This window comes from Antedon bifida, chromosome 8, assembly GCF_963402885.1.
Source record: "Antedon bifida chromosome 8, ecAntBifi1.1, whole genome shotgun sequence".
NCBI lineage: Eukaryota > Metazoa > Echinodermata > Crinoidea > Comatulida > Antedonidae > Antedon > Antedon bifida.
Window position 1 is genome coordinate 2,366,311 of NC_136233.1, and position 14,782 is coordinate 2,381,092.

Consider the following 14,782-nt stretch of genomic DNA (forward strand, 5'->3'; position numbering starts at 1 on the left):
AAAATATCCTGGATCCGGCACGTTGTCTACGTATATTGAAAGTACAATTATATTAGGATAGGTAGGCCCTACAATTTCTGGAAAATAAATATGAATTTGAGTTTTGTTTTCAATCGATTTAGGAAGCTTTTTTTACGCGTCGTGTCGTCACTAAGTACCACACGATGGGACGTATTTTATGAAACCAACGGGATAAAAATGTTGCTATTAAAAGACACAAATAGTACAAACAGCTATTAATAAATCTTCCACGCTTTGACGAGCAATAATTCTCGACATTTCAAGAGCATGTTGAAAAGTCGAAATGAAACTTCAGCGTTTACTAATTGAATTCAATTAAGAATATTCTCACAAAAGCAGCAACAAACAAGACACTGATGTATAACCGTTCTCAGCTGAACAATCATACGCCGTAGCAGCTTTCAAATATCTTATTTTGGATTTCATCAATTTAATGCCGACGTTACAAGAAGTAAACACGAGTATTAATCAGGATCGCGTACCTGAACACAAGGTGTTGTTGGATTAGAAAAAAAACCATGCATGTCCATGATATAATATCGTAGTGTTAGAATACCAGAATGGGAGAAGGAATAGTTGCGCTAAATTAAAAGGGATGTTGTTGGATCTGCTTTTTTAAAATCATGTTAATACTTAGACAACCATCTTTTTTCTTTAAAAATATTCCGAGAAATTTACACTTGGTAGGGCCTACTACATCTTCACGCAAATATCAGACATTTTGTACATACTGTAGGCCCTACAAATAAAACTGACGCACGAATTGTTTCGGTTTTTTTAATATTTGTTAATGAAGCTTCTATATTATGTTATGAGAGCGACGAATAAATTATTTAGATTAATTTCATAGACGAGTTGAACTAATAAAGGCGCTAAATGTTGTTACGGTTAGCAACATTTCTACTTTATTGAGGGCGACAAACAATTTATTTCTTCAGGTATAGAAAACTAAGACCAAAGAATATCTTAGTTTTCTAGATCTAGAAAACTTAAGATCTCGACACTCGATTTCTTCGTTGATATTGTCTTTGATATGTACCATCGTATTTAAATTAAACAAATTTTGAAACAAGAAAATCCAACTACAGCTTTTTAATTTATTTGTAATACTTTATTCAGCAACTCAATTATTTATACAGTACAGAATCATTAATATACAATTACTACAGTACAATTTATAGGAGATAAGGAATTAAAGGGAAAATCAGCTACCAGCATTTATTAAAGCAATTACTGTAGTGTGGTGAGAGTTGGAATTAAAACGGGTAGTTTGTTCCACCTAGCATGCAACGCAAGTAATTTGACCAATCAGAACAAGTTGGATGCGATACATCGCGTCATGATTGGTCAAATTACTTGCATTGCGTCCTTGCATAGAGATAATTCACTATAATATCTCTATGGTCCTTGTGGAAACAAAGTTTGATAGTACAAGCTCAATATCATCCATAATGAATGTTTATTAGTTCTGTTTAAGTGGTGGATCCAGCATTTTGGAACAAATTCTCTTAAAGGTGTATTGTCTGAAAAAATAATATTTTGTGTCGAATACGCCATTTTAATGTCACATAATATTTATTCACTTTGACCAAAAACTGGATTTGAAAAAAAAAATATTGACCTGAAAAAACTAATTTAAAGCAAAAAATAGTCAAATTGGCTGCCAGCCAATGGGTTTTTGGTTGAATTCAACCGTTTACTTTGTCATGTTATTTATTTAAAGATTAACTTTGTTTTAACTACAAAATGGCTTATTCAAAGTCCGATTTTATTAATCTTCAATTTTTATGTTTTTGGGGGACAATGTGTCTTTAATGCCCTTTTAAATTTTGTGTGGGGTCCAAAAAAGTTAACCACACATTTTTTAATTTAATCGACTTACCATTTCCGCTTACTTTTTTTCTATGCCATATTCTCTGAAAATATGACAAATACTGTATATTGTACAGGAAAGTTTGTAAACACCTACCACACCATTTTAGCGAAGACCATCATAGTTGTCGGTTCAGATGCTGATAAAAGATTTCCCTTCCACACCAAATGCTAAAAACACTACCTGAAAAGCAATTGTTATTAGCACGCAAAATGCATAAGAGGAATATTGGATTATTAATATTTTTCATTTGAATCCAATTTTGAATATGCCAAATTTTAAAAACTGGTTAATTACACCCGACCAAAATGCTTGAAACAAATTTAGTGAAAAAAATTGAATTTAGGCAAACACTTTCCAAAACCTTTTAAAATAGTCAGTTACGGGCAAAAATTCCTTTGATGTTAAATATTTGACACCAACAAGGAATTCATAGTTAAAGCCGCGGACGCATTGCAATTATATACAAACGGCTACCTTACATTCTCCGGCTACTACACTATCACCGACCAGCAAACTAAATCTGTCTGGCACCTGCGACCGCATTTAAATTAGCTGTATCTCCCATTAGCCAATCAGCTCCCTTTTCTGGGTACTGTAATTACTATCACACATCTAAATTTTCAGGAATTTGCACCGACCAGCAAACTAAATCTGTCTGGCACCTGCGACCGCATTTAAATTCGCCGGAACTCCCACTACTAGCCAATCAGCTCCCTGCCATTCTGGTCACTACTGTACCATAGCATTTAAATTAGCAGGAACTCCCACTAGCCAATCAGCTCCCTTATATTCTGCCTGGACTTTTAAATTTACAGCAACTCTTTGAGATCAGCTACCAGTAAGTGTCTGGACACTGGTCTGCCAATCGGCTACTATAACTCAGGACACCACCACCGCTAACGCATTTTGAACACGGGATCTAGTAATTTGGAATCAGGCAAGCCGAGATGCTCACAAACAGTAACAACTGGGATAGCTTTATACTGGCAATATGCTAACACTTATTTACTGCAACAGTTACAGCTACTGTGCCTATTAAAAAACAAACAATGTTATATAAAGTTAGTATGTTGTCTTTATTCCATACCAAAAAACACATTCTACATTTAAAAACACTTTTATTATAAACGGACTCACATTATTAACCAAGAAATATACAGTACTAAAATTGTGAAGGAATAGAGACTTATTTATATATTGAAGGAAAAAAAAAACAATAGAAAAATTCACAGCCTTCAGTCACCACACCCTTGCTATCAAAACAAGAACAAATGATTATAGAAATGCTACACAATTTTATTTAACAATAAAAAACAAAGGAACTAAAAATAATCAATAGAATTTTCAAATTTGTGCAATACAGATGGTACAAATGCAATTAAGGGTATCATTAAGATTCTCAAATATGGGCAGAAACACCCACTTTCCACTAAGGTATTAACTTATTGTCGACATAATTATATATTTTAAATGAACTTTTAAACATTTGCAGTATTTTGTCCTTTAAACTTCACACATTGTATTGATTAATGAATTTGCTTAAAATACCTAAAAAAATTATGAAAAGGGGAATAACCTTCTCATTGTGGTAACTTTCTCGTCATCCGTACCGCACACAACTTATTCAATCAGTTCATAAAGTTTAATACAATGGTGATTAGTGCGCAGGTGAACGAGATGGAGATTTCCTTGACGAACGAGAATGCGATCTTGATGGACTTCTCGATTGCTGCTTCGGACTGTCTCTGCGACGAGGAGTTGGACTGCGGCTCCTGCTTGGGGATCGAGAACCTCTGCTCCATGATCGTCTTCGCCTGCGTGGTGATCTTGATCTAAAGAGAAATTTTGTAAAGAAAAATGTTTATGCATTGAATAAAACACATTCCAAATATTTAGAGGCTTAGTGTCGCTTCTGCAATGGTGGTGAAAGTTAATCAAATTCCTGGACCTGCATAGAAAACAATTATTATTGAAATTAAATATTTAAAAACGGGTTAATTGAACATTAAAGTTGTAGACCTAGGCCTATATTACCTTCTTCTACCTCCACCGCCATCGTATCGGCTGCCGCCGCCTCCTCCATACCGGCTTCCACCACCTCCGCCGTAACCTCCACCGCCGCCATATCGTCTTCCTCCACCCCCGCCGCCACCACCACGTCGTCCACCACTTGGTCGGCCATATCTAGCCATTTGTACACGCAATTCACGTCCATCTAAGACTGCTCCGTCCATTCCATCCAAGGCATCATCGGCATCAAGTTTATCATAAAAACGAACAAAAGCAAATCCACGGCTGTTTCCTCTGTACCGATCACGTGGGATATACACGTCTCCCACCTCGCCATATTTATCAAACGCCCGTTTTAACTCTTCCACCGTCGTCCGATAAGTCAAATTATCTACTTTTAGGGAAGTCATTCCCTCGGTATCAGGGGGTCCTCGGCTACCGTAAGACATGTTGATGCAGCTTAGGCTAAACGATGCCTATGTATCTGAATATTTAACTGTAAAATGTGCAGATTAATCGGAGAGAAATTTTGCTAACACCTCCTTCGATCGGCACAAACGACGCAAAGAACGATCACAATGCGCATGTGTGTTATAAAGGGCGCAAACAATTTGGTGACGCCATCAAAAGGTGGCGCTATGCACAATAACTCTATTATCATGCTTGTCGGACCTCTTTTATTAATGGGAATAGAAATCATCACGTCGTATAAAACGAGTTCAAAAAGTGTCCCTCCTGACAATTTCTTAATTTTTTTTATGCCATTTTAATATCACATAATAATTATTCACTTTGACCAAAATTGGATTGAAAACAAATTATTTACCTGAAAAAAACTGTAAATATAGTAAAAAATTAACCGTTTATTTTGTCATTTTTATAAGTGAAAACATTTGTTTTTCCGTTTTCATGGAAAAATACAAAATAACCCTAGGCCTATTCAAAGTCTGATTTTTTAATCTTCGTTTTTCATAATGAAGGACAATACATTAATGCTATTTCTTTCTTTTCTTTTTTTAAAATAAGTTATTCATTAAAATGTAGGTCCCGCGTCGTGACTGAGACTGACCGGTATGACAGACAATGTCGCATATTGAGAACCGCGGCCTAGGATAGGCTTCCAAACAACCCGGGGTAGAGGAGTCCAGGAAAAGGATTCGATATCAGTAAGTGGTAGGAGGAATACTACTACTTACACCCAATACAAAAGTGTTTAAGGCATCTTTGATTCTCCGCGCGCTAATTTACTGTTTGTCGTCGTCGACGCCTGGACGTCAAGTCTAGGACGGTCTTCCGTTTGCTCAACGTCGTCTGTCGTTCATGGAGCTGGAAACGAAATTTAACTTTGAAACCTGGAAAATGTCTACTCAAAATAGGTATGAATGCATATGTAATCTATTTTTTGTTAAATAAAGTATTGTAATAATTCTGAGACTATAATTTAATCGTAATTTAAGCATTAAAATGATTGAACGATAGCTTTTTAGACGCGCAGTCTCAGTGGGGTCTAATCGCGTACTCTGGTCGTTCTCAGCATAGAGTGTGAAGGCCTACAACTCGTATGACCTGTGTAGGCACTGATTGTAAGACGAGAGGGCCGCCGTAGTCCCGAATTTATTTTTTCGTATAAATATTATAAATATAAACAATGTACCAATAGAACAAGGTCATTGGAATAAAGTTGTACAAATCTTAATAATGGTTGAAAAAATACTTAAATCGTAGCATAATTAAAATGGAACAAAAATAATATAAAAATGTGACCTATTTTGGGAAACACACTCGTTTAAGTGTTGGACTGTTCCATTGATGGAAAGGGGGTACAGTATCAACAAACACACATCCTGTTCTGATAGATAGACTGTTCCATTGATGGAAAGGGGTATAACTACAATTTCTTTATTATAATTAATCATTATGCACCTTTTTTTAGAGTCTTAATGAAGTGGAATGATACCAAGGATTTGGTTCTTTGTAAAGAAATTCTGGTCGTTTTCCCATTCCGTTACAAGGAAAGAACTCAATGCCGTGGCTCCGCCTGGAAAAGAGTGGCTGCCAACATAAAAGAAAACACTGACTTGTTTTTCAAAGTTGATGCCAGAGCAGTACGCGACCGCTGGCACTGTTTGAAAAACCGTACAAAGGGTAGAATAGAAAAGGAGATTTTTGACGGTATAATGCCCGAACTTACCGAACTTGACACATTATTACGAGATCTTTTAAAACATGATACCACCGATTCAGAAGACAAAAAGTCGGATCAATTTGCGGAGGCGAAGATAATTATGGATGAAATGGCATTGAGAAAAAGGATGGCCATAATCAATGAACCACGCAAGAGGTAGAATTTTCCCATATTTTAAATCTTTTTTTTTTTTATTCCTTATGGAAAACAGTATGCATTTTTGTTATATATTCCAGATTAATTATAGGTATGGAACGCCATGTATGCCAAAAAGTTTTTAATATTTAAATATTTTTTTCTTTTATTCCTAATGAGAAACAGTGTGATTTTTGTTTATACAGTATATTCCAGCTTAAGTATAGGTATGGCACGCCATGTATGTCAAAAAGTGTTTATTTTGATGAATAGTTAAATAAATACCTATAGTCCTATTTATGTACCCTAAACATTTTTATTTGAGAAGTTGTCAACGTTAATTATTTATTTTCGCAGGCCAAGCGAGGATGACAGCGAGCAGGGAAGTAGTAAACGCCAAAACCAGGAGGATACGTCGTCCATAGAGTATCTACGACTAAAGATAGAGAGCGACGCTAGGATAAAACAAGAAGAATTAGAGCTAAAGAAACGTGAGCAGGAGATTGCGCAAGAAGCTCAGCAGCAGATCATTCAGCAGATCATTCAGCAACAGAATTCAATGCTGACTATGATGGGCCAGCAAATGGAGCTGACAAGACAACTACTTCTTGTTCTATCAAAGAAGACCTAATCAAATGATACTACACTTTCAAGACTGTATTGTTGTACATTAAAACTGTTATCTTTGTGTTATGACAGTTTGGAGACAAGTCTCCCCGGAGAGGCCAGACGCTGTAGCAACATAGCCGTTAAGGCTAGTGGCTAATTTAGCGGCCTCCCCTATCTATTTGGCCCTTTGGAGTAAAAGTTTTAAAATAATAATTTGTTTTACAAAGAAAAACTGTTTTTACTTACTTTATTTTTATTTCAAACATTTACATAAATAATATAACAATTATTTAAAGATAAAAAATATAAAATAATAACTAAAGTGACAAAAAAACATATAACATAAATTATACCTTTAATTTTTAATAAAGTTATTGAGTAATAACTTGTCAACAAAGTTTTGTCATAAAACTTATGCCATATATGGTATACATGCTTAAGTTTGGGATTAAATTTTAATGACAATGAATGAAAAAAAGGTTTTTAAATATTTAATAATTAAAATATTTAATTTAATTTGTCATAATAATTAATTCATTGAATGCCCGATCAATGATTTTATCCCTTTTTCTAGTTTGTATATTATATTTTAATTTGTAACATGAATTGTCAGCAAAGTACAATGTGCTTATGATATATTTCATTATATTTGTTTGTATAATCGGACAACTGTAAAATAAAACCAATGGTTTTCAACAAGTTTTTTATACAGTATTACTATTTTACAACTTTCTTCGTACCGCCCTCTATTATTCTATTATTATATTTCGGTTACACAAAATTACGTTTTTTTAAAATTATGTTTTTCATAGCGCCCTCTATGGATTGATGAATTATTATAGTGCCCTCTATAGTTTCTTTTTTTTCAGTTGGGAGGTCTGTCAAATGGCAAACACAATTGAATAACCACCGACGTCAATCATTTACAAATTATTATCATTTAAACGATATCATAGCGCCCTCAATGGATTGATGAATTATTATAGTGCCCTCTATAGTTTTTTTTTTCAAGTTGAATTGAATAACCATCGATGTCAATCATTTACAAGTTATTATCATTTAAACATCTTCGTTGTTTTTTGTTGTCATTACCGGGTTGTCTTTGGTTAGCCTATTTCCTGTTCAGAGTCTAGATAATTTTAATAATCAACTAACACTCAAAGCGCTCTAATCTTTACGAAATAGCGCTATATAAATGTCGCATTATATATATTAAACGGTTTAAAAAATGATAAGTGTTTGATTTGTAAAACAGCAAACAAAATTGGGCTTCCTTAGTTCATAGGGGTTATAAGGCCCGCTACATAAATAACCGATCGATTCTTAGAATGCGGCCGCGTCATACCTAGACAAAGCTGGTATTCATGTATGTACAATACTGTGGTATAATAACACCACAATGAATATAATACTAATTCATGTTCAGGATTTGCTTTATTGTTGTTGATCGGTTGTTGTTAGTATCACCCACCCAGTGAAGAGATTATGGTATGTTTATTTTGTACTTATAAATTATTACAATTAATGTTAGTTTAGTTACAATAATACGCATTAATGTGGTAGTATTTAGTTGGTATGAGAGGTCCGCGTATATGGAAGGAAATGATTCAATTTAATGTCTGCAAGATCACATAAACGGTACAACGGCGACAAGGTGTGTCTGGTGTTTCACTCGCTAGCATATGATGCCGAATTAATATCTTAGCATAAATAGGCCTATATTGATTCTTATGCGTAATAGGCCATTGGAACACTAGATAATTGCTATATTATGCATCTTTATAGAAAGGAAATGTGTTTGCTCAAAACATAGAAGTTTGGTAGTTTTAGTTTAAAAAAACAATTAGGCCTATTTTACATCACCTCCTTGCTTAAAGATGTATTGTCCCCCAAAATCATGAAAAATGAAGATTAATTAAATCAGACTTTGAATAGGTTATTTTATAGTTTTAATCAAGTGAATCACTTCCGTAGAAAAAAAACCGGAAAAATAATGTTTTCACTTATAAAATAACATGAAAAATGGTTAAATTCAACAAAAAATCCTTTGGCTGGCAGCCGATTTGACCATTTTTTTCTTTAAATTCCAGTTTTTTCAGGTAAATATGTTTTTTCGATCCAATTTTTGGTCGAAGTCCATAACTATTATGTGACATTAAAATAGCATATTCAACAACAAAAATTGAAAAAAATGATTTTTCAGGGGGACAAGGCATCTTTAAGTGTAAGCAACACGATTCACCTTTATGTTGAAAGTTTGTTTTCTTCTTCTTTTCCCGGTTGCTAAAATGCAACAATTGCTTTTCTTGTAGGCCTATACACGAACTAAAACCTCTTGGCTCGTACCATTTTTTTAAATACCTATTTTTAAAACAATATTTCAGACTTTTTAGGCCTATATACCAGAATAATAGAAAACAAAAACAAATTGGGGAGACCAGGTCAACCCATGGATTAAGGAATATTCTTTAATCCATGGTCAACCTAAGTGAACTAAATTTCATATTAGGACTATAAGTATAAGCCTATTTGAGATACTGTAGTTTTAGGACAGGGACATGACTGCTTAAGTACAGCCAACATCGGCAGGGTTTAAACCTCTAGTAGAAAATTGTTCTCTTCATTTAACATGTTTTACTTCAGGAACAAAATACAGATGAGGTTGAAGACAATTTGGACAAACAGACCAGAGATGGTGACCGAATTGCAAGTGGTGAACAGAGAGTGACATTTGGTACGGGGGAAGAGTCTGATATTGAAAGACCACCATCAGACGTACCTGGGTCTAGTTGTCAAGGAACATCATGTGGTAGGCCTACTTGATAAAATGTTGTTCTTTTTTACCTATATCTTCCAACCAAATAGGCCGACGAATCTCAAACAAGAGTCGTGCTACAGTAAAGTACAGATACCCCACCCTCCCACCCTTTCTCCATCCACCTTCTTGTTAGCGAGGGGCTGTTTTTACGTGCTCATGTTACCACATTCCCAAAGAGAAGAACAACAACAACTCTATAATTTAGTGTATAATGTTACCATTCACATTTCCTTTTTTCAGAAGCCCCCCGAATATTAAACATGAATAACTCTGTGTGTGTGTTTAATAGTACCGTCGATAATATTAACGTGAATGTCAAAAGGAGGTCTACAGGTACGTAGAATAAGCACAATAAACACATCCAATTGTATGATTCTTAATAAAATATTTAACCCTTCACAAATTACACAATTTTAACTGATTTATGTATCAGTATAACTTTTGCTCAACTTTTTGTGTTTTTGTGTTTGCGTTAAATGTAGTAGGACCAAGTTAACAACAAGAAAACAAGGCCATATACACATGGTTGTAGTCGCGTGCTCAAATTTGAGTTAGTGTTTACCGACCGACCAACCGACCGACATAGTGAGCTGTACAGTCGCGTTTGCATTTTCACGTACGCTAAAAACAGTAATTATTTTACAGTAAGTCGATCAAGTGGAATTCGAAAGGCCTTTCCCGCATCTTACTCCTGTTTTAATTTATTTTCAGATCCAAGTTCCAACACTCCTATTAAAATCCACGTTGGTGAAGGGGGTCATGTTCAAAATTTTAATACGACCACAGTAATCCAACCAGATGGTAAGTTTATTTTATTACGTAAGTCGACTACCATTTGTGAGCTTAATTGTTCCATTTCGTTACATTTGCGGTTTAACATCTGAAGGCCTACTGGAGCATCCATGGATGGATGCTATTATAGTTTAACACAACGGTAAATTCAATGAAATGGGACATGTGCTTACTGATGAAACAATCTAACAAAGTTTCATTCAATTTGTAAAAAGACATCTAGGCATAGCTTATCTCTACCGTATAACTTTTTTAATTGGAAAGAGGAAGGGATGATTTTTGTTTAAATCGCGAAAACAAAATAATTTGTGTAAATCGCGAAAACAAAATAATAACCCGAGCTAAAATCGGGTAACTCGGGTCGGGTACACTCGGGTAACTCGGGTCGGGTACACTCGGGTAACTCGGGTCGGGTACACTCGGGTAACTCGGGTCGGGTACACTCTTATTAACTTAATAGAAACCATTTGGCGCTTCAAAATATTGAAATTGTTTAGAAGGGAGGGATGTGTTTCCTGCTCTTACACCTTTAATATAATAAATTAAATTATCTTAATTGGACGAATCATGATTCATTTAAGCAATAATTGTTTAATTTATATTTTACACCGGTTTATTTAAGGATAAATGTATTTATTTATTTACAATCTCATTCAACAGCGGGAAACCCGCCCCTTATAGAATGGAATAAAATATATATATATCTTATTAAGACCTATACAATACAAAGTTATACAATCTTACTATTTTATTACAAAAACAATAAAAAAGAGATCAATAAATGTTAAATTAATATGTTTTGTGTGTATACATATTATATTTCAGAACCTCAATTATTAACTGTACAAGAACTCATTAGGTGTAGGAATCAGTTACGTCAATATTACAAAACAAACTGCAAAATTAGACTTCTTCCTTGGATGACAAGAGATCCGCGAAACAGACTTGAAATGAAGAATTTGTTTATTAGTTTGTATCTTATTTGTGAAGTTCCAAACGCGATCGAAGTTTCAGTACAGGTCCAACATTATAAAGAAGTATTGCCATCGTTATCACCATATCGCGCTCTTATTCGTGGAAAGGCTGGAGCAGGTAAAACCACCTTACTTGAAAAGCTAGCCTTAGATTGGGCAGAGGAAAAACTTCCACATACTCATAACGAGATTCCACTATTATTCTTAATAAGAATGAAAAGTGTTGTGAAGGGCGATACGTTGAGTAACGCCATTTTCAAGCAAAGATTATTAGGAATCGAAATAGAGAGAATGTTCAAGACTAAGCTTAGTAATTATATTGATAATAATCCAGATAAGGTCATTATATTGGTTGATGCCGTCGATGAATATGGTGGTGAATATGGGACTGATGAGCCTGGCGAGATTGAGAGCATAATACGCAATGAGTATCTACGTGAGGCCTGCGTCATCGCGACCACGCGACCATGGAGGGCTTTTCAAATTATCGATAAGTCACCAGATGTTTACATTGGCCAGAATTATGAAGTAAAAGGCTACACTCAGGTGCAAGTCAAGGAATATGTTGAACAATTTTTTGGGAGTAGGGTTGAAATGGCAGATACGTTGTTGAATCAAATGAATATGACAGGTATATCAACTGGAATTGCTACTATACCAATTATGTGTATGTTGATATGCATCTTGTATCGTGACCACAAAGCAGTGTTGCCAGATACGATAAGCGACTTGTATGAACTATTATATGAATATCTGATGCAATGCAATAGAAAAGACAAAGTTGAACAAGTTTCTGAAAGAGACAAGCTGGAGACAGTGGACAGACTTGCCGAACTGGCTTTCAATGGCTTGCGGAACAAGCAAATGTGCTTTGAAGAAGGCGAATATATCGACGCCAATGTCTTAAGGAATGCTTGCAAGATGGGATTACTTTTACAGATAAATCTCACCACTGAATCTGAAGATCAAACTTCAATTCCGGCGGGATTGAGTAGTTTGCCATTAATAAAGAACTATTATGAGTTTTTCCACAAAACTTTCCAAGAATGGTTTGCAGCAAAATGTCTAGCAAGTAAAGAAATTAATTCACTGAACCAAATCTGTGAGCAGACGATTCCTGACATTCAATCCTGCCTTGATTTCGAACTACCTCTACGGTTTTTAAGTGGGTCCAAAGTTCCCGTGGTTTCAGAAGTTCCTATCAAATGTCTCTTGCGCATTGTGCAAAATACACAGGATTTAAGCGATTTTAATGACAATAAATTAGATTTACCAAAAACAAAAGAGTTCCAAGAGTTCCTTGAACTGCTTGTAAAATGTAACATGGAAAGTAAATCAAAGGGACGTTTTAATCACTTATTAAACGATGTGTTTGAGAAGTGTAATGCCCACTTTACGAATGCTACATCAATGACTTTACATGCTTTGGCTTATATGTTAAAGTTTGGAGGAGCATTAAACAGCTGTCCACACTGCGGGAAACCATCAAGTGATTTCTGTCCTCATCAATTGCGTATCTTAGATTTTAAGATTGGCTGTTATAGTGCGGACACGAATAGCGATATTGATATTTTGTGGGGTGAATTTGAAGCAGTTGGTAAACAGTACTATAAACGATGTCAATTGCTCTCTAAAGAACCCGAGAAAAAGCTTAAAAAAATCTATGAACAGGTAGAGCACATGTTACCACATGGTATCCCACATTTATCATTGGCTCGTACACTTGCTTTTTCAGAACTTTGCAAGTTTATGGAAACATGGAAAGGTGACTATATCTTTATGGAAAAAGTAATACAAAACATACCTTTCACTAGAATAACAAATTTCACCATCAATGGCGTCGATCTCTCAATTAACTGCGAGTTACTTTGCCAAAATTTAACAACTATGACGTCACTGAGGAAAGTAGATCTGGGATGTACGTCATTGGAAGTCCAACATTGTTCCTTCATTGGAAAAATGCTAGGGTCGTTACATGAACTTCGCACATTGAATCTTCCTAAGAATAAACTGGAGGAAATTGGAGAGATCGTTGAACAACTTCACTGCGTTCCAAATTTAACTAGACTAGATCTGGAAACGACACATCTAACATCAAATAGCATGTCTCTTCTTGGCAAGAATCTAAAGTGGGTGCCTAACCTTGAGAGACTCTACGTACGTACAAATCTACTACTACAAGATGCTGTTGACGATTTTGTCGATGGCTTGGAAAATATTTCTAATCTTGGACGGTTAAACATTACATTCGAATATCATCTGCCTTATGAGAAAGTTTCAAAGTGCATACAATGTCTTAACCGGTTCGAAAATCTTCAACTTCTTTTCATAGACGGATTGTTTTCGCCGATAATAGACCGTGTGTTTAAGGTAATAGCTACGAATCTACTGCCGAATCTAAAAAACTTACGATCATTACGTTTACAAGGCAGGCTCGGTTTGGCTTCTGAAGAGGCAAGGAAACACGAGGTTACAAATGCAACAGCTGATCTATTGGCTTCAACATTAAAGTTTCTTCCTAGCCTAATTGTGTTACGATTAACTTACCTGTGGATTGAAAAAGAAGGTCTAGAATCCATACAACGTGAAGTCAGTCTTCGTAAACAAAAGAATAGTTGTTTTAGGTAAGTAACATGTTGCATGCAGGTGCGGCTTATTATAACATTCCTTTCTTTGACAAAAAAAGTGTGATGTGCCCAAATATGGCAGTGATATGCCCAAATATGGTAGTGATATGTCAAAATATGGTAGTGATATGACATCATCATGTCCATATATGGGCACATCACATTTTTTTTGTCACATAAAGTTTGATAGTGTAGACAGAGCTTAACACCAACTACGGTAACAAACTATGTCTACATTGGCTACTTACTAAATACGGTACACACTTTTGGAGATAATATGCATGGGGAGTGAAGTTATAGATATTAGAACATTATGTAATAATGTACGTGTACATGGAGGAAATAATTTATAATTATAAATTACAATAACCTTTTTTCTTTACAGATTTGAATTATATCCAGATTATGATGCAGAAGATTCTCCTTATGTACCCCAAAGTGTCATCATAAGTCTAACTGGCCAACAACAATCATAAAGCTCTGTCTACACTATCAAACTAGTTTGACGTGCCCAAATACGGTAGTGATATGACAGCATATGTCCATTATTGGCACATCACATTTTTTTTGTCACATAAAGTTTGATAGTGTAGACAGAGCTTAAGAGTGAAATTGTTTGTGTTGCAAACAATTAAATCTCATATTAGGCCTATATTTAATATTTAAATTAAAAATTAGTTTTAATTAATTCCAACGAAAGACAATAAATTTGTTTAAAAATATTTTCTGACCAAA

The 14,782-nt window shown here is 35.0% G+C and overlaps 3 protein-coding genes across 4 annotated transcripts; 2 read left to right on the top strand and 1 right to left on the bottom strand.

Annotated features, from left to right (window-relative positions):
* Positions 1-1,204: 1,204 nt before the first annotated feature.
* LOC144849658 (uncharacterized) lies at positions 1,205-4,487 on the bottom strand. 2 transcript variants are annotated; one of them, XR_013613991.1, is made up of 3 exons: positions 3,932-4,487; positions 3,474-3,729; positions 1,205-2,929 (listed from the first exon to the last, which is right to left on the bottom strand). XR_013613991.1 is itself a non-coding variant. In XM_078706645.1 (2 exons), the coding sequence occupies exons 1-2, from the start codon at positions 4,354-4,356 to the stop codon at positions 3,555-3,557; spliced, it is 600 nt and encodes a 199-aa protein (XP_078562771.1). In that variant the 5' UTR covers positions 4,357-4,487; the 3' UTR covers positions 2,950-3,554. The 2 variants fall into 2 exon arrangements, 1 of the variants encoding a protein (XP_078562771.1); XM_078706645.1 differs by lacking the exon at positions 1,205-2,929 and having other exon boundaries at positions 2,950-3,729.
* A 678-nt stretch (positions 4,488-5,165) lies between these two features.
* On the top strand, positions 5,166-7,321 carry LOC144850349 (uncharacterized). The gene is made up of 3 exons (XM_078707613.1): positions 5,166-5,283; positions 5,841-6,248; positions 6,585-7,321. The coding sequence occupies exons 1-3, from the start codon at positions 5,228-5,230 to the stop codon at positions 6,856-6,858; spliced, it is 738 nt and encodes a 245-aa protein (XP_078563739.1). The 5' UTR covers positions 5,166-5,227; the 3' UTR covers positions 6,859-7,321.
* Positions 7,322-8,258: 937 nt separating this feature from the next.
* LOC144850642 (NACHT, LRR and PYD domains-containing protein 3-like) lies at positions 8,259-14,726 on the top strand. The gene is made up of 6 exons (XM_078707984.1): positions 8,259-8,324; positions 9,480-9,645; positions 9,895-9,987; positions 10,366-10,455; positions 11,272-14,044; positions 14,433-14,726. Exons 1-6 carry the CDS (start codon positions 8,322-8,324, stop codon positions 14,521-14,523), a joined length of 3,216 nt encoding a protein of 1,071 aa, XP_078564110.1. The 5' UTR covers positions 8,259-8,321; the 3' UTR covers positions 14,524-14,726.
* The last annotated feature ends 56 nt before the right edge of the window (positions 14,727-14,782 follow it).

Coding starts and splice junctions, on each gene's coding strand:
- LOC144849658 (XM_078706645.1), bottom strand. CDS start 4,356: ATGTCTTACGGTAGCCGAGGACCCCCTGATACCGAGGGAATGACTTCC. Junction 3,730..3,931: donor GGCGGTGGAGGTAGAAGAAG/GTAATATAGGCC, acceptor ATTTCTCTTTAG/ATCAAGATCACCACGCAGGC.
- LOC144850349 (XM_078707613.1), top strand. CDS start 5,228: ATGGAGCTGGAAACGAAATTTAACTTTGAAACCTGGAAAATGTCTACT. Junction 5,284..5,840: donor AAAATGTCTACTCAAAATAG/GTATGAATGCAT, acceptor ACCTTTTTTTAG/AGTCTTAATGAAGTGGAATG. Junction 6,249..6,584: donor ATCAATGAACCACGCAAGAG/GTAGAATTTTCC, acceptor TTATTTTCGCAG/GCCAAGCGAGGATGACAGCG.
- LOC144850642 (XM_078707984.1), top strand. Junction 9,988..10,365: donor TGTCAAAAGGAGGTCTACAG/GTACGTAGAATA, acceptor ATTTATTTTCAG/ATCCAAGTTCCAACACTCCT. Junction 14,045..14,432: donor CAAAAGAATAGTTGTTTTAG/GTAAGTAACATG, acceptor TTTTCTTTACAG/ATTTGAATTATATCCAGATT.